Raw genomic sequence first — 26,951 nt, 5'->3', positions numbered from 1 at the left:
CCCTCCCCCCGGGGTAGAATCACGACCAGGTCAGGATGGCAGGAATCCGGAGGGAATCCCCTTCCATGCAATGTCACACTCCCCTGCCTCAGAGTCCACCCTTACTGAGGGGGTGGGTGCGGGGAGGGGGTGGTTGGAACTATGACTGATTTTCTCACCCCTTTTATTCCACAGTCACCCGAGAGCGTGTTTTATTCACTTCACCTGCCCGTCAAAGCTCAGTCTACCTTAAAACATCCTGCAGGCAAACATTACTCAGGATTAGTCATGCTGACAGCACCCAAGGTGTGGAGGAGGGGGGAGGGCGACTCATTGGCAAGTCTCAATTAGGCATTTCCGGAGGTATTTAAAGTTTAGCAGCTTAGTGCCAAACAGACAGAGGGAATCTGGAGCTAGAGCAGTCAGCATGCAGGGGGAAACAACCATATCAAGGGAAGGATTCTTGGTCAAAAGGGTAAGGGAATCTTATTCATTATAAACTGCATATTGCTGCCGGAAAAGTGAGTTCTGTCCAATGTTACTTGGCATTAATAGACAGTTTTAAATGTGAATCAATGGAAATGACCATTGTTTCGAATTAGCAATTGATGCCGTGATAAGTTTGAGGAAAGTTTTAGCATTGTAAAGTCGGTAAAAAGTTCCTGCTGTTTAAACATAATTAAGCATTTCAGACTGAAACATTTTGGGGCCCTTTTATTCCTGGCTCTTCCTTATTCTCCTCGCGTTACCTCCCCTCCCGCCCCTCTCTTGGTATCGTTAGATTTGTTTTTTCACATAGTTGCTTGTCCGGGATGCAAACATCCAGAATAATTTAAATATCCGCTAATATTTCTTCCTGTGTTCATTGAGCACCTCTCCAATTTGACTGAGATTAGAGCCTCCAGAAAAAAAAAGTAAAGTTTATTTATTACTGTCACAAGTAGGCTGACATTAACACTGCAATGAAGTTACTGTGAAAATCCTCTGGTCATCACACTCCGGCGCCTGTTCGGGTACACTGAGGGAGAATTTGGCATGGCTAACACGCCTAACCAGCAGGTCTTTGGACTGTGGGAGGAAACTGGAGCACCCGGAGGAAACCCACGCAGACACAGAGAGAACGTGCAGACTCTGCGCAGACAATGACCCAAGCCAGGAATCGAACCCAGGCCCCTGGCGCTGTGAGGCAGCAGTGCTAACTACCGTGCCGTCCTCCTGTATTTTCTTGTTTATTTCTATGATGTGGTGCAGAGGATACCAAGATCTTGTCTTTTTTTGAACAGATGTCCAAAGTTGTCCAAAGATGTGCGGGTTAGGTTGATTGGCCAGGTTAAAAAATTGCCCCTTAGAGTCCTGGGATGTGTAGGTTAGAGGGATTAGCGGGTAAAATATGTGGGGGTAGGGCCTGGGTGGGATTGTGGTCGGTGCAGACTCGATGGGCCAAATGGCCTCCTTCTGCACTGTAGGGTTTCTATGATGATTTCTATGAGATGTGACACAGGATGGAGTGAAAGTAAAGTTCTTTATTTGGAAAGCCTGTCTGTACACCTGCTAGGCTCCTTGCGCAGCAAGTTTGAAGCAAGGTGATATGAGCAATATTAGGGCTTCTCTGTTATTTATTGCTGAATGGCCTCCTTCTGTGCTTTCTCATTCTATGGGCACGATCTTACCGCCTGTTCACGCCACGCTCCCGCTGCAGCGAAGGCAGGGATTTTGGAGGCCAGCCAAATCTCCGTTCACTGCAGCGGGACGGGAAAATCCTGCCGGCGTGACCATCGGAAAATTCCGGCCTATAATTCAATCACCTCGAGTTCTCTCTGCCGCTGTCCCAGGTGTTAACCCTGATCGAGCACAGTTCCCCAGGCACAAGGAGTCCTCAGAAGCCTTTGCTCAAGTGGACTTCATTGACAAGCGAGCCAAGACAGAGTGTGCCAGCGCAGATATTTGACTATGGGAGGAATCGCACCAAGCCTGATCTTGTCTTTGCCTAACGTCCAAACACTGGGGCTTTCTGACTGAGTTAATGGGTCCAAACCGAAGCAATCCTAACTGACATTCCCCCCTGTCCAATACTGATTAGCCAGCCGGTTGTGACCCCAGTTGGTGGAACATTTTGATCTGAATGACTGTGTACCACACCACAAGGTGTATACAGTAAAATGTCAAGAAAAATCTATTTTTCCCTCCAAACGTGTCTGTTCAGGAGACCAATTCACTCAGTTGTGTTAGAAACAACAGTTTACCTTCGAGTTAGGGAGCAACTCAAGATAACTTGGAAAAGGAAACATGTCCTAGTTTCCTGCTCTTTGTTTACTGGCTGGTCTTTTGCTTCTTGCTGGTTTTCACTGATATTTCTTCCCTACCCTGTCATATTTGATTAAATGTACAGTCATCTCTGCAATTGGCATTTAAATATGACATAATCAAAACAGAAAGTGCCGAAAACTCTCAACAGGTTTTGCAGCAGATGCGGAGAGAGAAACGGAGTTAATGGGTGGAATTTTACAGTCCTGTCATGATGCAAGGCAGGGTTGGAAAGTGTGGCGAGCCATTAAAAAGTCTACTGGCTTTGGCAGGACTGGAAAATCCTACTGGCAAGAGTGGGGGAGGGGTGTTAAAGTCCACCCAAAGTTTTGAGTCAAAATTGACTCATAGCCAACTCAAAAAACATCAACTCTTTGAGTAGGTTTTTACGACCTTTGCTTGAATGAGATCGGAAATTTCCGTCCGAGGTCAGTGGACATTTCTGTTGTCCGCTCCTTACTCACTCCGATTCCGTGGCTGGCAAGGCGGTAGAATTCTGACATTTTTCTCTCTCCACACCTTTATTATTTTAAGCATATTTGTCTTTATTTCAGGTTTCCAGCATCCGTGTTATTTTATTTTTCTTTGAACGTGATATTAAATAATCACAGGTCCAACTTGAAATCCTGATTGATTAATGTCCTATTTAAACTCTGGAATAAAAATAAAATGCTGTGGATGCTGGAAATCTGAAATAAAGGCAGAAATGGTCAGCAGGTCTGACAGCATCTGTGGAGAGAGAAACACAGTCAATGTTTCGAGTTGGATGTGAGCCATAGCCTTGATGGTCAGAGTGTGATGCGGACTGATGCCAATGGCGTGGGTTCTATCACCGTGTTGGTTGCAGTAGCTCATGGAGGCCTGTCTCCTTCACCTTTGGAATTGGGTCCTTCAAGTTGTTTACAACCACTTGGCTCATCTTTCGAATGGAGAGATGCCCACGGCCCCTTGTGGATTACAGTAGGGAAGGTGATGGCCTCGTGGTATTATCACTAGACCATTAATCCAGAAACTCAGCTAATGTTCTGGGGTCCCGGGTTCGAATCCCGCCACGGCAGATGGTGGGAATTGAATTCAATTTAAAAAAAATCTGGATTTAAGAATCTACTGATGACCATGAAACCATTGTCGATTGTTGGAAAAACCCACCTGGTTCACTAATGTCCTTTAGGGGAGGAAAGATGCTGTCCTTACCCAATCTGGCCTACATGTGGTTCCAGAGCCACAGCATTGTGGTTGACTCTCAAATGCCCTCTGAAAAGGAAGTTAGGGATGGGCAATAATTGCCGGCCCGGTCAACGATGCTCACGTGAATTTAAAAAACTCATAGGCTTGCGTGACGTGAGATGACCGGTGCGGGGACCGTGTTGAGTGAATTCTACCTGAGGTACTAGGTGGGGAACAAGGGCAAGTTTAGCCACGGGTTCCTGGAGTTTGAGTTCAGGTCGGATGGTGAGGATTGACCCGAATATCCGGAGCTCTCAGTATGGCTGTGAACCCAAAGCCTGGGGAGGTTTCAGTGATGGCGGAGGGAACTCTGGGCCTAGGGCCCTAGGCTTCTCGCTGCTGGTGATGAATGTCTCCGAGCATGTTCAGCAGCAGCTGTAACAGCTGTAACAACTCCCTGGCCGCAAACAGATAATACTGACCTTGTAACTCTCTGCACACAGCTTTCTCATAAACAGGCAGCTCAAGAGTTTTAGGAGTTCCCAGGATCTAACGCAGCATCAATATCCCCAAACACTCTGCTGTGCTGGCCTACTGGACATTAATTCCGTGGCTGTGATGACCTGGGGATGTGAAACGCATTTGTATTTTGGCACTTTTACGGGGAACTCACAGCACACAATCAGGCCCTTCGGCCCACCTCCTCTATGTTGGTGTTTATGTTCCGCACAAGCTTCTTCCCACCCTCCTCGCTCACACTATCAGAGTAACCTTCAGCTTCTTTCTTCCTCATGTGTTTATCAACTTGCTTGAATGTGAGATCCTGAGGGGGTCTTGACAGAGGATTGGAGCGGATGTTTCCTCTTGTGGGAGAATCTAGAATTAGGGGGTTCATTTAAGCCCAAGATGAGAAGTTTGTTCTCTGCCGGTAACAAATCTTTGGAAGTCTCTCCCTCAGAGGGCAGTCCTTGAATATTTTTAAGGCTGAGCTAGATAGATTCTTGATGGGGTGAAAGGCTATTAGGGGTCAGTGGGAAGTTACAATCAGATCAGCCATGATCTTATTGAATGGTGGAGCAGGCTCGAATGGCCTATTCCTGTTCCTAATTTGTATGTTCATATGATGCAGAATGGTTACGGCACAGAAGGAGGCCATTCAGCACAATGTCTTTGTGTCAGTACCATGCATCAATAACTCAGCCAGTCCCACTCCTCCACCTTTTCCCTGTAGCCCTGTAAAAACATTTTCTCTTTAGATAATTATCTAATTCTCTTTTGAAAACCACAATTGAATCTGTCTCCATCACACGCCCAGGCAGTACATTCCAAATCCAAACCACTTGTTGCCTAAAGATGTTTTTCCCCATGTTGCCTCTGGTTCTTTTGTTAATCACCTTGGGGTTTTCGACCTTCTGCTGATGGGAACAGTTTCTCCCCATTTACACTCTCCAGACCCCTCACGATTTTTGAACACGTCGAACAAATCTCCTCTCAACCTTCTCTTCTCTAAGGCGAACTACCCCAGTTTCGCCAATCTATCCCCATAAGTCCCTCATCCTCAGAACCATTCTAGTAAAACTCTGCTGCACCCTTCTAAAGCCTTCACATCTTGATTTTGTTTTGATTTGATTTATTATTGTCACATGTGTTAGTATACAGTGAAAAGTATTGTTTCTTGCATGCAATACAGACAAAGCATAGGGAAAGAAAGGAGAAAGTGCAGAATGTATTGTTACAGTCATAGCTAGGGTGTAGAAAAAGATCAACTTAATGTGAGGTAGGTCCATTCAAAAGTCTGATGGCAGCAGGGAAGGAGCTGTTCTTGAGTCGGTTGGTACGTGACCTCAGACTTTTGTATCTTTTTCCCGACGGAAGAAGGTGGAAGAGAGAATGTCCGGGGAGCGTGGGGTGCTTAACTATGCTGGCTGCTTTTCCTGAGGCAGTGGGAAATGTAGACAGAGTCAATGGATGGGAGGCTGGTTTGCGTGATGAACTGGGCTACGTTCATGATCCTTTGTAGTTTCTTGGTGTCTTGGGTAGAGCAGGAGCCATACAAAGCTGTGATACAACCAGAAAGAATGTTTTCTATGGTGCATCTGTAGAAGTTGATGAAATCCTTCCTATTGAGGATGAACCCGTGTTTTATGAAGGTTCATTATTTTTTGCTCTGTGCCCCTATTTCTAAAACCCAGGATTTAGTTTAATTTATGACCTGCTGTCTCAACCTATCCTGCCACCTTCAATGATTTTTGCACACTTACATCCGTGAGCGCCTGCCCCTGTATTTCCTTTGGAATTGTATCCTTAATTTATGTTGCTGCTTCTTCTAATCACACTTCTCTCCATATTATTCCACTCTCACGTGTCTGCCCATTTCTCCAGCCTGTTTCTGATCCTCTTGAAGTACATCACTACTCTCCTCACAGTTCACAATACTTCCAAGATTTGCATCCTCTTCAGATTTTGAAATTATGTCCTGTGCACCAAGATGTAGGTTATTAATATAAATTAAGAAAAACAGTTGTCCCTCGATATACCATTCCTCAGTCAGAAGTAAGTTTTTCTGTGGCACAGTGGTTAGCACTGCTGCCTCACAACACCAAGGACCCGGGTTTGATTCCCGGCTTGGGTCACTGTCTGTATGTAGTCTGCATGCTCTCCCTGTGGTTGCATGGGTTTCCTCCGGGTGCTCCAGTTTCCTCCCACAGTCTGAAAGATGTGCTGGTTGCCGTGCTAAATTCTCCCTCAATGTACCCGAACAGGCGCCGGAGTGTGATGACTATGGGATTTTCACAGTAATTTCATTGCAGTGTTAATGTAAGCCAACTTGTCACACTAATAAATAAATTCAAACATTTTTAATAGGCTTATATTAAACAATTAAACTGTTGTAAAATAAAATACTAACTATGCTAATGATTAATTAATCAAAATACCACTTGGTTCACTTAAAAGGCTTCATTCTACTGACATTTGAGGACTCAAATAATAAAGATGTGGTGATGCCGGTGTTGGACTGGGGTGGGCACAGTAAGAAGTCTCACAACACCAGGTTAGAGTCCAACAGGTTTATTTGGAATCACGAGCTTTCGGAGCGCTGCCCCTTCATCAGGTGAGCAGACAAGATCCTGAAAGGGCTGCACATTACGAACCCACTCAAGTCGAGTCACTCACCTGAGGAAACCTGTTGGACTTTAACCTGGTGTTGTGAGACATCAAATAATAAATACCTAGGAAAACAATGTAATTTTAGATTTAGAAATGATATGGTTAATGCAGTTTCTCTGAGCTCCTACAGCTCAAACTTTAACCATGGATAAGGAATAGCCCTAAAGTTATCAAAATTCAGTGCCGATGTGGGTAAGATACATTTTTCTTGTGTAACAATTAATGTGGTCTGCAAAAGTTTGCGATCGTCACACAGCTGGGCTGGGTGATTCTGCTGGTTAGGGGTGGTTGCCAGGGAGATTTCTAAGATGAGCGTTTAATTTCAGGGTCATCTTGTTCACAACTGGAAGGTGCGATGGTTCATATTATCCAAGGATCAGCTTCTCTACTATAAAATAGAAGGGGGAAAGAAGGAGTCTCGACCCAGAGGTATCATATCTTTGGAAGGATGCACTCTCCTCTGTCCCTGCATGGATTATGCCAACAGGCCGGTAAGAATTATAAAGCATATTTGTATGTTTATAAAATAATAAAGCTTGTTTGTGTGCTTAACGCCAATGAATTTCTTTGAACTGTACAATTTTATAAATGAATTGAATATTCTAAATGCACCATTCCTTTCTGATATTCTCTTTATTATTTGATAACTCATGGGTGGCACAGTGCTTAGCGCTGCTGCCTCACTGCGCCAGGGACCTGGGTTCAATTCCGGCCTCAGGTGACTGTGGACAGGATTCTTGGGCCACGCTTGCCTCAAGACCAGAAAATCCCACCCGAGACCATTGGACCTTTGCATGGTCCATGTTCCAATTGCTATGCTTCCCGTGCCGGGCAGGATGGGAAAATTCCGTCCTGTCTGTGCGGAGTTTGCATGTTCTCCCCATGAATGCATCTGTTTCCTCCGGGTTCTCCGGTTTCCTCCCAGAGTCCAAAGATATGTGGGTTAGGTGGATTGGCCATGCTAAATTGCCCCTTAGTGTCGGGGGATTAGCAGGGTAAATATGTGGGGTTACGGGGATGGGGTCTGGGTGGGATTGTTGTCGATGCAAGCTTGATGGGCCGAATGGCCTCCTTCTGCACTGTAGGGATTCTATTAATTCTACAATCCCTGACTGATTTCCCTTTTCCCATAACACCCGAGGTCACTTCAGGCCATCACAGCGTCTCTATCACCATTTCAACCGAGACAAGCTAACGACATAGGCAAGACATCAAATCTGGAACTGTTTGACCTGTGTGACATTGTTTTACACAGCTCGCAATGCGGCCTTTAGGCACTTGACAGAACTGAATTCCCTCAAAGAAATGCTTTAAGGAATGCAAAGTACATTGTTTGAAAAGAATTATTCTTTCGTGGAATGTGGGTGTCACTGGCATTTGTTGCTCCTCTCTAATTATCCTTGAGCTGAGTGGTTTGGGGGGGAATGGTATCAGTTTTATTTGGTCATGAAATGTGGGGGTCTTTGGCAAGGCCATCATTCCTAATCGCCCTTGAGGAAGGAGATACGCCATCTTGTTTAACCACAGCAATCAGTTGCTGTTAGGGTGAGGGGAGGTGGTGGTTCCAAAATTCTGACCCAGTAAAGGAATAGAGATATATTTCAAAGTCTGGGACCAGAATTTTACTGGCCCGCCCGCCACGGGAATTGGAGCGGGCGAGGGGCGGAGCATGGGAAGGTCTGTTGACCTCAGGCGGGATTTTACGGTTTCAGGACAAGCAAGGCTGTAAAATCCCGCCCAGGGTCTTGTGTGATTCAGAGGGGAACTTGGATCCAGTGGCTCTTGCCCTTTCAGAGGGAGGAGTTTGAGGGTTTGGAAGGTACTGTTGAAGGAGCCTTGGTGAGTTGCTGCAATGCATCTTGTGCGCGCTGCTGCCTCTGTGCAGCTGTGAAGGAGGGAGTGAATGTTCAAGGTGGAAGAAGAGTGCCGATCAAGCGAGCTGCTTTGTTTTTTAAGATGCTGAACTTCGTGGGTGTTGTTGGAGCTGCACTCATCCAGGCTGGTGAAGAGTATTCCATCACACCACCAACTTGTGGTCCAGTTACATTTTTGGTTAATGGAAACTCCAGGATGTTGATGGTGGGGGAATTTGGTGATGGCAATGCCATTGAAAGTCAAGGGAAATGTTTGGACTCGCTCTGGTTAGGAAGTTTTGTCAGGGAGATCGAAAATTTTAGAGTCAAGTCTGAATACGTCTTTAACTATTTTCCAGCTGGTGATTAAATTGAAGGCAAAGAATTCCATTGAGCATTTCCTGGAAGCGGCTTCCCGTGAGCAGCGAGATTCCTGGGCGACAGACATTCAAAAAATGATCAGAGCTGCTAATCCCGATTGCCAAGAGCAACCAAACTCTTTAAACGTGCAGTTTGAAATACCGGCAAACATCTGCCTCAAGTAAGTGTTCCTGCTTCACAGTCTGTTAATGTGTTCTGTTTTCCTCCCAGAACTTTCTCCTTCTTGTTTGTAGCCATTCCAGACTATAATCCCACGTGGACTGACAGAGGTGACAGATGTGGCCCAGCTGTATGACCATTCTATTAGTGCAAACCTGGACACCGATCGCCAATTGAACCACTTGGCACATGACAGACAAGGGCAATCCTGTCTTCATCTACTATCTACACACATGTTCCAGCTGGAAGCACTGTAAGAGGAAGGACAGAATCATAGGCCAGGGTTTTCCAGCCCCTCCCCCACTCCCACCCGGTGTGTTTTCCCGCGGTGGGGGCAGCTTGTCATTGGCCCCCAGTGGGATCTTCCAGTCGCGCCGATGTCTGAGATGTTTTGCGTGGCTCACTCACCCTGCCGCGCGGGGAGGGTGGGGCTCACCTTCAACAGGACTGGAAAATCCCACGCATAGAATCTTCCAGAGGGAAGCCATTCAGTCCATCCTTTCCATGCTGGCTCTTTAAACACTTTCCCAATTCCACTCTCCTGTTCTCCCATTGTGCTGCAAGTTTCTCCTTATCGAGTGCATGAATTGAATTTCTTTTGAAATTTACTATTGAATCTGCTTCCATCATCCTCTCGGGCAGTGTTTTCCAGGTCACCCCAACTCAATTAATACATCCCCAAGCAGACCTAGTCCCACTATGGCTTAGATAATCTAACTGAGCACAGTCCAGGGATCGAACCAAGGATTTGTGTGGCTTATCCAATCTCAGTCATCAAGGAAATCAAAGCAATATCATAGGAACATAGGAATTAGGAGCAGAAGTTGGCAAATTCAGCCCTTCGAGCCTGCTCCGCCATTCAATCAGATCATGGCTGATCTCTCCCTGGTCTCAAATCCACCTCCCCACCTGTTCCCCATATCCCATTAATCCATTTTTTTATTAGAAATTTATCTATCCCCTTCTTGAAACCATTCAATGATTCAGACTCCCCCGCGCTCTGGGGCAGCGAGTTCCACAAATTCACCACCCTCTGCGAGAAGTAGTTCTTCCTCATCTCAGTTTTCAATCTACCGCCTCTCAACCTATACCTGTGACCTCTTGTTCCACATGGGGGAAATATTTGATCTACGTTCACATTATCAAACCCTTTTAGTATTTTACATACCTCGATCCGAACGCCTCTCAATCCTTCTAAACTCCAGCGAGTTTAAACCCAAACTGTTTAATCTCTCCTCATAAGTCAATCCTTTCATCCCCGGAATCAATCTGGTGAATATCTTTCACCTTACTGATGCACCTGTTTTGAAAAATGTTCATGGCTGACCTCCGTAATACAGTGACTTGCCAGAAATGTGCATTATTAGTGTGGCAATTATATATTTTTGATATTCTCTATTTTATATCATAACTACTGGGGAAGAAGCTAGATGTAATTAATGTACATCAATAGGGGCGGAGTCAGGAGATGCTGCTCTTTATTATTAGTTCCACAAAACCTGAAATAAACTTGTCCTTTAATGTTTCAAATAATTTTATTCATAACAAGTTTGTGGGTGGCACGGCGGCACAGTGGTTAGCACAGCTGTCTCACAGCGCTGGGGATCCGGGTTCAATTCCAGCCTCAGGTGATTGCCTGTGTGGAGTTTGCACGTTCTCCCCGTGTCTGTGTGGGTTTCCTCTCACAGTCCAAAGATGTGTGGGTTCGGTTGATTGGCCCTGTTAAATTGCCCCTTAGCGTCAGGGGGATTAGCAGGGTAAATGTGTGGGGCTATGGGAATAGGGCCTGGATGGGATTGTTGTCGGTGCAGACTGGGTGAGTCGAATGGCCTCCTTCTGCACTGTAGGAATTTTATGAATCATTCCATTCTAAAGTTTAATATTATCCCCTCCTTCTCATAGAATCATAGATTCCCTACAATACAGAAGGAGGCCATTCGGCCCATCATGTCTATACCGACCACAATCCCACCCAGGCCCTATTCCCATAACTCCACATATTTACCCTGCTAGTCCCCCTGACACTAGGATCAATTTTAGCCAATCAACCTAACCCGCACATCTCTGGACTGTTATTCTGTTATTCAATAAGGAGGAACTAAAATTCATTGGATTGCACGTTGATTCTGATAGTGTTTAACAGCTTTACACTAATATTCAATTCCACCATAAAATCTGGGACCTGTCAATTAATATAATAGTTATTAAAATTAAACCTAATTAAATTTTAATCACCTTGGGATATTTAGCTATGGTAGTGTAGAGGGTTACATTGCTGAAGAGACTTGAATTAATACACTGTCGAAAGCGAGTTTCAAATCCCACAGAGGAAGCTGGAGAATTTGGTTTTGTAGAGAAATGGAAATCAAAAATTGGTATCAGTAAAATATCCTTTAAACCTTTGGACTGGCGAAAGAAAACCCAACTGCTTTACTATTTCCCCTCGGGGAAAGCTACCTGCCATTCTTACTCAGTCTGGTCTATTTGTGACTCCAGACCCACATCAATGTCTTTGACATTTAATTGCATGCAGGGACTCGGGTTCGATTCCGGGTTTGGGTCACTGTCTGTGTGGAGTCTGCACGTTCTCCCCGTGCCCTGCATGGGTTTCCTCCGGGTGCTCCGGTTTCCTTTCACAGTCCGAAAAATGTGCTGGTTAGGTGCATTGGCCATGCTAAATTCTCCCTCAGTGTATCCGAACAGGCGCCGGAGTTGGTGACGAGGGGATTTTCACAGTAACTTCATAGTGGTGTTAATGGAAACCTACTTGTGACACTAATAAATAAACTGAGGTCTGAAGACCGAGGTCTTGTTTGTATTAAAGTTAGCTCCAGCGGTTTAAGGAGGGCTTCCACTCCAAATCCTCAAGGACACAGCTCCCCACACCTGAGAATGATAACAAATAAATCATAGAATCCCTACAGTGCAGATTGAGGCCATTTGGCCCATCGAGCCTGCACCGGCAACAATCCCACCCAGGCCCGATCCCCACGTATTTACCCCACGTATTTACCCTGCTAATCCCCCTGACACTAAGGGGCAATTTAACATCGCCAATCCACCTAGCCCACACATCTTTGAAGTGTGAGAGGAAACCCATGCAGACACGAGGAGAACGTGCAAACTCCACACAGACAGTGACCCAAGCCGGGAATTGAACCTGGGTCCATGGCGTTGTGAAGCAGCAATGCTAACCACTGTGCCGCCCACTACCTTTAACAGCGAAATAACGCTACCTTTTCAATTTATAGTCACTTAATCATTGACATGCAAGAAACCAGCAGTGGGATCAAAGAGATGACAAATGGCGAATATGGGAATACCTACAAGCTGTGCTTTACAGGTAAGCAAGGGAATGTGGAACCCTGGACAAGGCTTGAGTTTTGTTTCACTATTTTTGTTCTTTCTGCTTTTCTTCCCTCCCTACTGGAAAATCTGGTTCCAGACAATCCTCTGTGGCCATTCTTCACATGTATACTTTTTAACAATGAGTAATGACAGGCTGTTTGACCGTGGAGGGATCACAGTTATGCCCAATACTCTTTTCAATTGAACGCTTCCCAACACTGCTTCTGTTTCAGCCAGAAGGATAGTATCTCCATGACCACTTCCACTAATGTTCTAAAGACCTGTCAGATGTCATTCAGTTGGAGTCAAGCTCAGTCATAGAATCATAGAATTCCTACAGTGCAGAAGGAGGTCATTTGGCCCATTGAGCCCTGTACTGACAATGATCCCATCCAGGCCCTATCCCCATAACCCCATGTATTTACCCTGCTAATCCCCCTGACACTAAGAGGCAATTTAGCATGGCCAATTAACCTAATCTGCAAATCTTTGGGCTGTGGGAGGAAACCCACGCAGACACGGGAGAACGTACAAATTCCACACAGACAGTCACCCGAGGCCGGAATTGAATCCGGGTCCCTGGTGCTGTAAGGCAGCAGTGCTAGCCACTGTGCCACCGTGCCAACCTAGTTTTCAAATCATTTTATTTTAATAATCATGGAATCCCTACAGTGCAGAAAGAGGCCATTTGGACCATCAAGTCTGCACCGACCACAATCCCACCCAGCCCTATTCCCACAGCCCCACATATATACCCTGCTAATACCCTGACACTAGGGTCAATTTACCATGGCCAATCAACCGAACCCACACATCTTTGGATGTGGGAGGAAACCGGAGCACCCGGAGGAAACCCACGCAGACATGGGGAGAATGAGCAAACTCCGCACAGACAGTGACCCAAGCCGGGAATCGAACCAGGGTCCCTGGTGCTGTGAGGCAGCAGTGCTAACCACTGTGCCACCCTTTCGAACCCTTCACTGCTGATGTTTTCTTCTCCGTAAGGATTCAATCACAAGAAACATTTTTGGATGAGGCACCAAGATTAAATCGGATCACATTCAGCTAATCCCGTACGCCTGCTCTGGTTCTTCCCGATCCCTTTATTCCTCTTTCTTTCAATCATCTGTTTAACCTAGGCTTAAATATTGAGATGATCTTTGTTCCAATCACTAACTCCAGTAACCGATTCTACAGGCTCACAATCCACACTATACTCCAGCCGGGATCCTACTAAGGATTTAGGAAGAGTCACCAATACACTTTGACGTCTATTATACCTGCAAAGGAACAAGCTTCCATTTAAAAATCCTGACTGATTTAAAATTGAAAATTAGTTATTCTGCGTCAAGCCTAATTAATCTTATATATCTATACCCTTCAATCCAGAACTGGAAACAGTTTGTTTTTATCTATCTCATCCATCCATAAAGTTAAACACTTCTATCAAATCACCCTTCAATCTCCTCTATTCTAATAGTAGCCCCAATTTTTCTTTGTGTATTTTATATTCTTGATCCCCCTCAGAGCAATGCAACCGTGACACTAGTTACTAAGAGTGCAGGAACTTTATTTACAGGGTTTCAAACAGTCCTTAAAATATTTACTCCCTTGCTTCCAACTCAGCTTCTGTGGCGTCTATTTACTTTCCTCTGAGTCAACACCCAGGCTTAACCAATCGAGCACAGTAAGCATAGATCAGACTCTTATAATCAAATATTGAACATTTGAACACTACAATTTGTAATTCTATTTTCTCATGGCATTGTGTTATTTTGCCTATGACATCTGTCCTGCAGTCCAGAACCCAACACCGCACACCATACTCCAGCCAGGATCCTACTAAGGATCAATGAAGAATCACCAATACACTTTTGACTTCTATTATACCTGAAAAGCAACAAACTTCCATTTAAAAATCTTAACTGTTTTAAAATTAAAAATTGGTTCGTTTTCTCATAACTAGTGATTTCACAGTGTGAACAAGTTCATATTAATAGAAGCAAACATTTTCTTCGTAAAGATACAAGATGAATGAGCAGGAAACTGTAATCTCCCAATATAAATAAGGAGTGTTGATATGTTCAGAAAGGTACAATAAGTCACCTTTATAGCAATAACGGTTCTAGTAATTTAGTTTCTTTTTCTCCTGTTATATTTGTAGTGTGACCTGGAAACTGGTTCTAATTCACTGCTTTAACTTCTGATGTATGAGTACTTAAGGTTTGTTTTTGGGTGGGTACTGATTCTTGATAAGATTTCAACTGAACCTGTCCAAAGAAAAGCCCAAGGAACAAATGGTGACAGGCAAATCTGTTTTCTGTAGATATCTACACCCTGATTCCGTTCAGTTAATGTAAATGTTTACTTAGCAAGATAGTACAATAAGAAGGAGCAGGGACATAAATCCGTTTTAAAAAGGATTTCCAATTCCAATTGATGTTAATTATATATCTCTATCTCACAGAAACTTCTAAAATTCTAACAGGATTAGATAGGGTAGCTTCAGAAAGAATGTTCCCGATGGTGGGGGAGCCCAGAACTAGGGGTCATCGTTTGAGGATAAGGATAAAGAGATAAGAACTGAGGTGAGGAGAAATTTCTTCACCCAGAGGGTGGTGAATGTATGGAATTCACTACCACAGAAAGTAGTTGAGGTCAAACGTGTGATTTCAAGAAGAAATTAGATATAGCTGTTGGGGCTAAAGGGATGGGGGGAAAAGGGGGAATCAAGATATTGAATTTGATGATCAGCCGTGGTCAAAATGAATGGCAGAACAGGCTCGAAGGCCGAATGGCCTACTTCTGCTTCTAGTTTCTATGTTATTGGATCTGAAAGTTGGGCAATAAGCTTGTGATATCAAGACTTCACTATATTACAGTTTTTGGTACAGTGTGATACGATTTAATACAGATCTAAATATCTTCTGCCTTTTAAAAGTTGACTTCAAGAAAATGTGTCAATGGTTAAACTATAATCCCTTTGGAAACTAAAGGTAGCAAAAATGAAAAGAGTCTGTAATTTTATCATTGGTTCTTCCAGCAGAACCGTGGTTTTACATTGTTTTGAAATAGGCCTGCAATCCCTTATCTGTGAGGTATGGGGAGCTCTGACACTCCACTGAATAGAATGTGTTCCGTCAATCCCGAGACTAATTCTCAATGAGTGGAGCTAATTATTTAATATCTTTATTTTTCTGTCTAAAGGTGCTACTGTGATTGACTGGCTGATGTCCAGAAATGTTGTCCCATTCCGTTCCGATGGCGTTACGTTAGCCTCCCTCCTAATTGAAGACGATTTCATTAAACCAGTTGGAGATAAAAGTACGAAAGCTATGTGGAATACTGCTGGCGCAGACCTGTTCCTCGATGATTCTACAGCACTTTACTGCTTTGTAAGTCTCCTGTTGTGCGCAGTGTTGCTCTTTACCTTTTCTCCTCATTCATTTTCTCCTCTTCTGAAGGTGTTGATTATTAACTGAAGCATAGATCCAATGCTGTCAATGCACCTGAAAGTACATCCTTTCAGGCAGCATGTTCCAGCTCACAACTCGCTGTGTATACAATAATTTTTTACAGATACACCATAGAAAGCATCTTTTCCCGATGCATCACAGCTTGGTATGGCTCCTGCTCTGACCAAGACCACAAGAAACTACAAAGGGTCGTGAACATACCGCAGTCCATCACGCAAACCAGCCTCCCATCCCTTGACTCCGTCTACACTTCCCGCTGCCTCGGCAAAGCAGCCAGCATAATCATGGACCCCACGCATCCCGGACATATTCCCTTCCACCTTCTTCTGTCGGGAAAAAGGTACAAAAGTCTGAAAACATGTACCAACCGACTCAAGAACAGCTTCTTCCCTGCTGCTGTCAGACTTTTGAATGTTCCTATCACATATTCATAGAAGAATCATAGAATCATAGAAACCCTACAGTGCAGAAGGAGGCCATTCGGCCCATCGAGTCTGCACCGACCACAATCCCACCCAGGCCCTACCCCCACATATTCACTCGCTAATCCCTCTAACCTACGCATCCCAGGACTCTAAGGGGCAATTTTTAACCTGGCCAATCAACCTAACCCGCACATCTTTGGACTGTGGGAGGAAACCGGAGCACCTGGAGAAAACCCACGCAGACACGAGGAGAATGTGCAAACTCCACACAGACAGTGACCCGAGCCGGGAATCGAACCTGGGGCCCTGGAGCTGTGAAGCAGCAGTGCTAACCACTGTGCTACCGTGCCGCCCATGCTACCGTGCCGCCCATTAAGCTAATCTTTCTCTTCACCCTATCGATAATTGTAACACTGTATTCCGCACCCTCTTCTTTCCTTCTGCCCTATGTACTCTATGAACGGTATGTTTTGAGTGTATAGCGCGCAATTTGTACTGCAACCCAATACATGGGACAATAATAAATCAATTCAAAATGTCTCCCCATCTTCCTCCAGCTCTTTTGCCACTTATTTTAAAGCTTAACCGAATGAGAGGCCATCTAGGCTAGTGAGTGGGCCGCATGAGTGGCCCTCCTTCATCCCAGTGGGCTGCAAGATTGAAATCGGGCTTGTTAGCTAACCATGGCCCTATGAAAAAGATTGTGAATACACAAATTGCGCTCAGTATTTTAATAATTACTTTCACTCTATGCTCTGCTGAATATTTCATAATGAGTTGTAGAAAATGTTTCAACAACCAAAACAGAAAATGCTGGAAAATCTCAGCAGGTCGGATAGAATCTGTGGAGAGAGAATAAAGTCAATGTTTCGAGTCTGGATGGCCCTTTGTCAGAGCTTAATCAATAAGATGCTTAATCATTTACATAGTAATAGAATTATCATCAACTTCAAATGGTAGAAACAAAAGAAATATTTACACTTTGGTCACAGGGAGCGCACAGCTCTCACAGTCAATGTTGTGAGGCCACGATGGGGAGATGCTGGTATTGGACTGGGGTGGGCGCAGTAAGAAGTTTACAACACCAGGTTAAAGTCCAACAGGTTTATTTGGAATCACCAGCTTTCGGAGCGCTGCTCCTTCATCAGATGAGTGGAGAGGTAGGTTTCACAAACACGGCATATAGACTGGAGTTTGTCTGTCTATAAACAGAACTATGTATATATAGGTCTATATATGCCTCGTTTGTGAAACCTACCTCTCCACTCACCTGATGAAGGAGCAGCGCTCCAAAAGTTCGTGATTCCAAATAAACCTGTTGGACTTTAACCTGGTGTTGTGAGACTTCTTAATGTTGTGAGCAATTAGCACACTTCACATGCCCTTGCTTTATGTGCGAATCACTTCAGTCATACCTGTAGGAAAACCACCACGCGGATGGAAATCAGCGGAATGTGACAACCTGCACGTGAGCAATGGTCAACAAAACGTCTCATGGGTCACATTTAGAGTCCAGATGGGCCACATGTGGCCCCCCTGGCCATAGGTTGCCCACCGCTGCTGTAACCTCTGGCTGCGGACCCTCCTGCCAGTGGAAACAATTTCTCCTTGTGTCATAGAGTGAAAGCCGGGTGGGCACATTGTCACAAGGGGGGTGTAAATTCTTATCTAAAACAGTGATTGCGCCATCCGATTTCGGCAGCACAATACGTGACACGTGCTTCATGTCAATGTGACCCAATTAAGTTTCAACATCACGTTGAGACCCCTAAAGGAGAAACTAGCCATACTTTTAAACTCCCATCCCAGTCATGAGGGTGGGGTAGCGGTGGGGACAGGGTGGTGATGTGGCGAGACTGTGGACAGGATGCCAAAACCTAACTCTTGAATTTTGTATTTTCTGTAGGCAAAAAATGAGAGGAAGACGGATAGTTCAAATGATAAGATCGAAATACCCCATATGGAGCTCAGCGGCATGATTGTGAAGCAAGGGTTTCTGGTGAAGCAGGTAATCTGGCTCCTAATCTCTGCAATTCATTTGGCTTGAGATGCGAATATTCTGCAATTAATTTAGTTTATGTTGAGCCCTGTGATGGGAGAATTGAGGTAATCTCTCAGAAAACCTACCTTACAAGTATTTAAAAATGACAACTGTTCCCAGAGTTGACATGTTGATCAAAATATCAGTTAAAATCCTTGAATTCCCTGCCTAACTGCATGGTGGGTGCACCTACACCACATGGACTGCAGCAGCTCAAGGCAAGTCACCACCACTCTCTCAGGGGCAAATAGGAATGGGCAACAAGTGTTGGCCTAGCCAGTAAGGCCCAAATCATATGAATGAATAAAAATATATATCTTTGGATTGATGTAGTTTTAAAATGAATTTGTTAACGGGAGTATGTTTAAGTATTAGTGTCACAAGTAGGCTTACATTATCACTGCAATGAAGTTACTGTGAAAATCCCCTAGTCCACACTCTGGTGCCTGTTCGGGTACACTGAGGGAGAATTTAGCATGGCCAATGCATCTAACTAGCACATCTTTCGGACCGTGGGAGGAAACTGGAGCACCCGGAGGAAACCCATGCAGACACGGGGAGACCCATGCAGACATGGTTCTGTGCGGTCTCTCCACAGACAGTGACCCAAGGGGTCCCTGGTGCTGTGAGGCAGCAGTGCTAACCACTGTGCCACCGTGTCACCCTATAATTTAACTTTGGGTGAAGGCGTAAAATGGCAAATCAGCTGCTCCTCTATCTCTCCTGCTCTTCATTTCAAATTAGTTCAAACAATGATCGGGAGGGTTTTATGCGGGGGCCTCTAATCCGATTTTGTCCATTTTACGCGATTGTTCCATTGTCTTCATAACTGGAAGGGGAAATGAAATTGGAATGTAGGGTGGGAGTCATAAGGAGAAATAAAGGGCCAGGGGGATTTTGCCATGGGATTTGGGACGTTAATGCCAAATAGGATTCATGAGTTGGCACTTGCTGGAAGTGATAAACCTGTTGGACTTTAACCTGGTGTTGTTAAAACTCTTACTGTGTTTACCCCAGTCCAACGTCAGCATCTCCACATCATTGCTGGAAGTGCCAGTGCTGTCTTGCTGGAGGTGGCCTCGGTATTGGCTACCTCCACATTCACTATCCTGTTAGGGATATCAATGCTGCTGGTCCAATCGGAGGGCCAACAACTCTGGAGCTCCAGCAACCCCACAGCTGAGGCAGGCCGGGGATTGCGAGGGCGCCTCAACATGGAGGATTATTTTGAGCCTTAGGTGTGGCCTTCCGTGTGTATCCAAAGATGTGCGGGTTACGTTGATTGGCCATGCTAAATTGACCCTAGTGTCAGGGGGATTAGTAGGGTAAATATGTGGGGTTATGGGAATAGGGCCTGGATGGGATTGTGGTTGGTACAGACTCAATGGGCCGAATGGCCTCCTTCTGTACTGTAGGGATTCTATGATTCTATGGTTAACCCCCTCTTTGGGGTAAGGTACTTCCAGCTCTGATGTCCCCCTGATCTGCTGCAGGGAACAGTCTTGATCGAGATGACAACCCCTGTATGTGGCTGGGTGGAGCTGCTGTGCAATCAGCAAAATGCCGCTGAGCCTGCAAAAATTACTCCATAATAACTGGGGCCTTAATTATCTTAATTGGCTCCCTGGTTCTGAGGTGCGGGAGCCAATACACTTCCCTACCTTCCCCAGGTGTTGGGAAACCGCAGAGCCATCCAGATGCTGCTCCCATTACTATCCCGGCCCACTCAACCCCATGGAAGCCACGAAAATCCAGCCCAAAGTTTCAAAATATTGGTTTTGGCTTTTTTATTTAATCAAGAAAAGGCTAAATTCACCACTTTGAAACTCTGGGCTGGATTTTCTATCTTAACCTTGTTTAAGTGGGTGGGAACTAAAGGGAATGATGACAAATTTATTACCATTGCTAAAGGTTGTTTTGCTAAATAAATATATGTTCTTGCATTTTTATTGATATTGATTCTATTACGTAATCATCAACACAATTACTCTTAAGGCTGCTTTGAATATACTCAAGCTCCAATGGTATTGTGAATTAGCTCACCTTTTGAATAGAAGCCAGGTCCATGTTTCTAGTGGTCATGTGCGTGAATTTTGACCATTGGATTGTGAAGCCAAATATTATCATTTAACCACTGAAGTGCCAGTGGAACTGCCAGACTGGGGGGTGTTACATTCCAAGCTGCAAAATGCAGCCCAATTTTGATATGTGGGCCAGTGGCACAATGGATAACACATCTGACTATGGATTAGAAGATTCCAGGTTCGACTCCTGGCTGCCTTGTCGTTAATCTTCTGGGAGGCATGGTGGTTAGCACTGCTGCCTCACAGCGCCAGGGATCCAGGTTCGATTCCTGGCTTGGGTCACCATCTGTGCGGAGTCTGCACGTTCACCCCGTGTCTGAGTAGATTTCCTCCGGGTGCTCCAGTTTCCTGCCACAGTCTGAAAGACGTGCTGGTTAGGGACATTGGCCATGCTAAATTCTCCCTCAGTGTACCCGAACAGGCACCGGAGTGTGGCAACTAGGGGATTTTCACAGTAACCTCATTGCAGTGTTAATGTAAGCCTACTTGTGACACTAATAAATAAACTTCAAAAACTTTAAGACAATTTGAATGTATCACAGTGTGTTCGAAGAGTGACTCTACAATGCGAGAAGCCTGGAGACTCTGCTGAATATCAGTTTTCATCTTAAGTGTTTAATCATCTACGTGAAACTTTAATCTTTCTGAATTCCAAGATCCTAAACATTGTGAATTTTGTTTTGTGCTTAGGGACACAAAAGGAAGAATTGGAAAGTGAGAAGATTTGTTCTGAGGTCTGAACCTTCTCACCTACATTACTACGATCCCTGCAAGGTGAATATCGTGCATTTTGACATCAGTTTTCTGTGTGAATGTGTCGACAGCTTCATCTGTCCCTGTCATGCCACTTCAAGGTCTGGTGCTGGGAGGGATTCTCATAGCAGAACAAGGTATCTGTTTTGTATCCCCCCTCCCATTACCTGGATATTCTCTGCCCCATTGCATTCAAATCTAGGCAAAAGTCTGATACAAAAGTAAAATACAGCAGATGCTGGAAATATTCTGCAAGTCAGGCGGCATCTGTGGAGAGACAAACCGAGTTAATAGTTCAGGCCGATGACCCTAGGGTTCTTTTGAAAGCTCATTGACTTGAAATATTGGCTGAAATTTTACCATCTCGCCCCCGCCCCAGAATCGGTGCAGGCGAGGCTCACAGAACAGCATTCTCTGTTGGCCTCGGGTGGGTGAGGCGGTAAAATTCCAGCCGTTAACTCTGTTTCTCTCTCCACAGATGCTGCCTGACCAGCTGAGTAATTCCAGCATATTTTGTTAATGCTCTGATACTTTAAAAAAAATAATTCAGTCTGATGTATTTCGCACATTAGACTATGCCGCTGAGATCCTGATCCCAGTTATAACACTCAACCTGGGTTAGTGGCTGCTGAAATGGTAAAGAAAGGAATATCACATGAACATTTTGCTCATGAACACTGATATTGTCAAAAGGCGACCTCCAGCCTGAAGTGACTAGTGTACTGTGTATGTGTAACATTCAAAACTGTCACACAGCTGTGAATCACTGGATAATACTTGCATCTCAGAATCAGAAAATTGTGCAAAGACTTATAGAATCCTACAGTGCCGGAGGAGGCCATTTGGCCCATCGAGTCTGCACCGACCACAATCCCATCCAGGCCCTATTCCCGTAACCCCACATATTTACCCTGCTAATCCGCCTGACACTAGGGTCAATTTAGCATGGCCAATCAACCTAACACACACATCTTTGGACTGTGGGAGGAAACCGGAGCACCTAGAGGAAACCCACACAGACATGGGGAGAACGTGCAAACTCCACACAGACAGTTATCTGAGACCAGAATTGAACCCGGGTCCCTGGCACTGTGAGGCAACAGTGCCAACCACTGTGTCACCGTGCCACCCTAACTTTAATGAAAATGTAAACTGACACTCCACTCCTGCACCTGAGGGAGTGCCGCACTGTTGGAGGTATTGTCTCTGGTTGTGAGGCAACATGCATCTTCTTTACTAGAGGGTCCTAGCTAATACCTCATTAGCATAAAAGGAGGCTGATCTTGGATTGCAAGCCCTCTCTGGATCTACAGCCTCTCACTTCAAGTCCTTCCCACTGCTTCTCGTGGTGAACCCTACCAGCCTCTTACCTCGTGTAAGAGAGATGTTGGAAGAGTGAAGCAAAGTCCATAGTGGTGTGGAAGGCAACACAATTATTTAGTCTTTTTTTGGCAGATTTGGCACAATGGTGGTGCTGTGAGGACTACAGAAAAAGGCAAAAGCAGAGAAACCTCCCGTTTCAATGCAGCTACAAGGCTGACATCTTGAATCCGCCTCTGGGATCATGCAATAGCAGCCAAGTGACTAAGGGGGAAGCAGAATGTTATCAAAGTCCTCAGTGTAGGTTTAGCTGTGAAGTGTGGCCTACAGAAAGACAAAAAATATGGAATATTCAAAAGAACGTTCCTGTGTAGCTTGCAGTCAATTTGTGCTTCCTGCACTTCTAACATTTCTATACGTTTCGTTTTGATTAAATCATGAAAAGTTTTTCACAACTGACCTGAAATAATTGCTTTGCATCATTAGGAAAACAATAATCAGCCTGCAGGTGGGTTGTCACTTCGAGGCTGCTTGGTTTCTGCTCTGGAAGACAATGGCATCGCTCCAGGTAAGACCTGATTTCTCATTATTAAAAACCGGTGAAGATAGAGGGATTAAGTTGTGCAAAATAACCAGTGAAATATCGGGCAACATTTGTGAGGTGCTTACAGTACAATAACAAGGTGGTTATGGTACTGGAGGACCCACAGAGGTCAAAAGTTAGCAACAGAGGTCATGGACTAGCAACAAAGGTCAAGTTCCAAATTGACCACTATCAGCCTGGTGATTTGTAAGCTGTCATCCAAAAAACAAATCGACTGGATTATCGTAAAGACCCAACTGGTTTCTTCAGAGGTGGGATCCTTCAACTCTGACCCATTCTGGTGCAGAGGTCCAGTCTCACACTACCTGGTTGACTCTTAAATGCCTCTGAAACGAATACATGAATAGGATGGGAGTGGAAGGATATGGACTCCGTAAGTGCATACGGTTTTAGTTTCGGCAGGCATCATGATCGGCGCAGGCTAGGAGGGCCGAAGGGCCTGTTCCTGTGCTGTACTTTTCTTTGCTCTTTGAAATGGCCTAGCAAGAGATTCAGTTGTTTAGCCAATTACTACTTAATAAAAATGCGTACCAAGACCTTCTTAGGCAGCAAGAGGCAATAAACAAATTGTTGCTGGTTTCTCCCACGATAAATTAAAGAACAAAAAGTTATGAAAAGTTTAATTCAAAAGACAAATGTTGGCAGCAAGTATAGACCAGAGGTTCTGCTGTCTTTCAACAAGATATTTAATTGTAAGATTGCAAACTGCACAACTTATGCGTTTCATTCAATCATATAAAGGAGTAATAAAGACCACACTTTATTTTCGAATTTAAGTCAATGCCAATAATTACCTCACCTGTGGAGAGGCTGCTCTGTCAAACTTATTAGATGAGATGTCAACTCGGACAACACACCTGAGGAAGATGTTGCAATAAGCAGCAAGTACAATATGAGTTTGAAAAGGTTATTTGCTTTGTCTTTTACCTTTCACAGCTAGTGGCAGAACTTCACTAAAAGGGGAAAAAAAGGACTTCAGAATAGTGTTGGTCTTTTTCAAATCTCTGTAAATCACCTAGTACCTCATTTAGAGATTTATAGAATCATAGAGTGGCATGGTGGCACAGTGGTTAGCACTGCTGCCTCACAGTGCTGGGGATCTGAGTTCGATTCCCGGCTCGGGTCACTGTCTGTGTGGAGTTTGCACGTTCTCCCCGTGTCTGTGCGGGTTTCTTCTGGGTGCTCCGGTTTCCTCCCACATTCTGAAAGACGTGCTGGTTAGGTGCATTGATCCGAACAGGCGCCGGATTGTGGTGACTTGGGGAATTTCACAGTAACTTCATTGCAGTCTTAATGTAAGCTAACTTGTGACTAATAAATTAACTTTAAGAATCCCTACAGTGCAGAAGGAGGCCATTCATCCCACCGAGCCTGCATCGACAACAATCCCACCCAGGTCCTATCCCTGTAACCCCACGTATTTACCCTGCTAATCCACCTAACTTGCACATCTTTGAAGTGTGGGAGGAAACCGGAGCACCCAGAGGAAACCCATGCAGACACGGAGAGAACGTGACCTAAGCCGAGAATTGAACCCTGGTGCTGTGAGGTAGCAGTGCTAATCATTGTGCCATCATGGCTCCCCTAGTGCTAATCACCTAGTTGCTCATGATGTATCTCATTTAGAGATTTAAAGATCACTTCTAAGCTGTGGCTTGTGTTAGGTAGCTGCCAAAACTTGGTTCACCAAATTATTATTTTCTGTCAGGTGACAGAAGAGGTTTTTTTTTAATATAACAGACATAAATGTTTATCCTTTTTGGTTATTGAATCTTTCAGGCATAAAGGGAAATGTTCAAGGCAATCTCTTCAAGATCATAACTACGGATGATGTGCATTATTACATGCAAGCTGGCTCCCGTGCAGAAAGGTCAGAGTGGATCCAGGCAATTAAACAGTTGGCATGAACGTCTTGCAACGGTGCCCTCAGTTGGCACGAGAAGAACAAAGGAAATGAACTTGATGCCAAACTTCCATCTCGTGGCATTTGGACAATTTTTTAAAAATTGCCAGAGAATGCAGTCTTGAATGTGAAGACGTGTGTCAAATATTCTCTCTCTCTTGCATATGGTCTACATTGTTGACAGAAGTTACCCATTGGCTTTTGAGCTCTTTTTTGCTGGGAGAGCGAGTGAATGTGGTAGACTTTGGATATAAAACAATGATCACAGGGGGTACTAAGCTCCAAACTCTGGATTAATATTTTGCTATTTGTCCATCTGTAAATGTTTGACGAATTGAGCAGTCACCTGATTGAAGAGATTGCACTCAAAGGCTACACTCTGCCCCACCCCAGTAGGCATGCCACATGGAAACGGTACCTTTCACTGGAATTTCAAGACAAGATAGAAAATGAGGCCTTTTGCAGTTGTATTTAAATACCCAAATTATTATTTATGCACTTTATTTTTCTAGATTTTGCAGTCCCTTTTTGTCATGTCATTGCTTTAATGTGTACCCAAATATAAATACCTTGTGGAATTTGCTACTGCAGTTGGATTTTGCTTTTCTCTAAAAATATTAACTCAGCACTACTTAAAATTGGTCTAAGGTTTTGTGTGTAATTAAAAGGATAAAAAATCTAATAATTAAAGGAGGACGCTGGGTGTTTTGAAGTTGTTTATCTCCTCTCTGGTCAATCTTGATTCAACTGATTGCTGCCAGTGGGCAGAGATGAGACATTGTTCCGAACAGTTGTGTTCCTGGACTGGTGACTGAGGGAGAAGGTGGGAATTAACTGGGTTTCCCCGTTCCTGGTTGCTATCCAGCGATGACAGACAGAAGATGAACATGCAGCAGGCTTGGTTGTGATGTTTTCGCAGTCGAATAGTCCATTAAAGTTCTCAGAGAACTACGTAGCTACTGACACCTGTGGAACCCTCTTCTGCATCATTCCACTGTCATCGCGAAGGGATGAGTTAGAGCGGGAAACAGAAGGAAAACTCACTGGAATTTTTTTCATCTGTCCTTGCTCGGTGGTCCAATAGGTTTATCCAGTGAACAGTTGATGCTGTCCACAGGAGGTTGATACTCCCCTGCTCTGCCCTGAGATAGCAGACCTGAGCACGAGTGGCAGTAAGGGTACTGTATTCTGCGCCTTGGCTTAGGGCGGGAGAAATGTTACAATCCTATAGAATCCCTACAGTGCGGAAGGAGGCCATCGAACCTGCACTGACAATAATCCCACACAAGTCCTATCCCCGTAACCCCACATATTTATGGAATTGACATTCATAGAATTCTTACAGCGCAGAAGGAGGCCATTCGGCCCATCGAGCCTACACCGACAACAATCCCACCCAGGCCCTATCCCTGTCAACCTATGTATTTACCCTGCTCGTCCCGCTGACATTAAGGGGCAATTTAACATGACCAATCAACCTAACCTGCACATCTTTGGACTGTGGAAGAATGTGCAAACTCCACACAGACAGTCACCCAAGGCTGGAATTGAACCCGGGTCACTGGCACTGTGAGGCAGCAGTAGTAACCACTGTGCCATCCCTACAGTGCATCGAGTCCCACATATTCACCATGCTAGTCCCCCTGAAGGGGCAATTTAGCATGGCCAATCAACCTAACCCGCACACCTTTGGACTGTGAGAGGAAACCGGAGCACCCGGAGGAAACCCACGCAGACACGGGGAGAATGTGTGAACTTCGCACAAACAGTGACCAGGTTAGGGACCAGTAACTTTTTGTTTAAAGCAGCCAAAGGTTTGAAATCTCAGTTTCCCACAGGGAGAGTAAAGCTGCAAAATTTTCCGGTTTTAAACAAACAGAATATAATTTACTATACTAAGTCAGAGAAGTAAAATCATTCACCATGTCGATATTCTAACATTCAGCATTAACACGAGGCAAGTATGAACTGTGATCAAACACAACA

At 44.6% G+C, this 26,951-nt stretch overlaps 1 protein-coding gene across 1 annotated transcript; it reads left to right on the top strand.

Moving 5' to 3' along the window:
• The first annotated feature begins 379 nt into the window (after positions 1-379).
• On the top strand, positions 380-25,680 carry plek2 (pleckstrin 2). The gene is made up of 9 exons (XM_078233161.1): positions 380-454; positions 6,945-7,109; positions 8,831-9,012; positions 12,263-12,354; positions 15,567-15,754; positions 18,167-18,268; positions 21,076-21,159; positions 22,945-23,026; positions 24,842-25,680. The coding sequence occupies exons 1-9, from the start codon at positions 407-409 to the stop codon at positions 24,967-24,969; spliced, it is 1,071 nt and encodes a 356-aa protein (XP_078089287.1). The 5' UTR covers positions 380-406; the 3' UTR covers positions 24,970-25,680.
• The last annotated feature ends 1,271 nt before the right edge of the window (positions 25,681-26,951 follow it).

This window comes from Mustelus asterias, chromosome 18, assembly GCF_964213995.1.
Source record: "Mustelus asterias chromosome 18, sMusAst1.hap1.1, whole genome shotgun sequence".
Taxonomy (NCBI): domain Eukaryota; kingdom Metazoa; phylum Chordata; class Chondrichthyes; order Carcharhiniformes; family Triakidae; genus Mustelus; species Mustelus asterias.
Note: the sequence above shows the minus strand (reverse complement) of the source record. Positions and strands in the feature narration are given on the sequence as shown.

Bases quoted from the DNA above. Each gene is read 5' to 3' on its own strand.
- plek2 (XM_078233161.1), top strand. From the start codon at position 407: ATGCAGGGGGAAACAACCATATCAAGGGAAGGATTCTTGGTCAAAAGG. The intron at 21,160-22,944 runs GTGAATATCGTG...TTGCATCATTAG, and splicing joins ATTACTACGATCCCTGCAAG to GAAAACAATAATCAGCCTGC. The intron at 23,027-24,841 runs GTAAGACCTGAT...TGAATCTTTCAG, and splicing joins AGACAATGGCATCGCTCCAG to GCATAAAGGGAAATGTTCAA.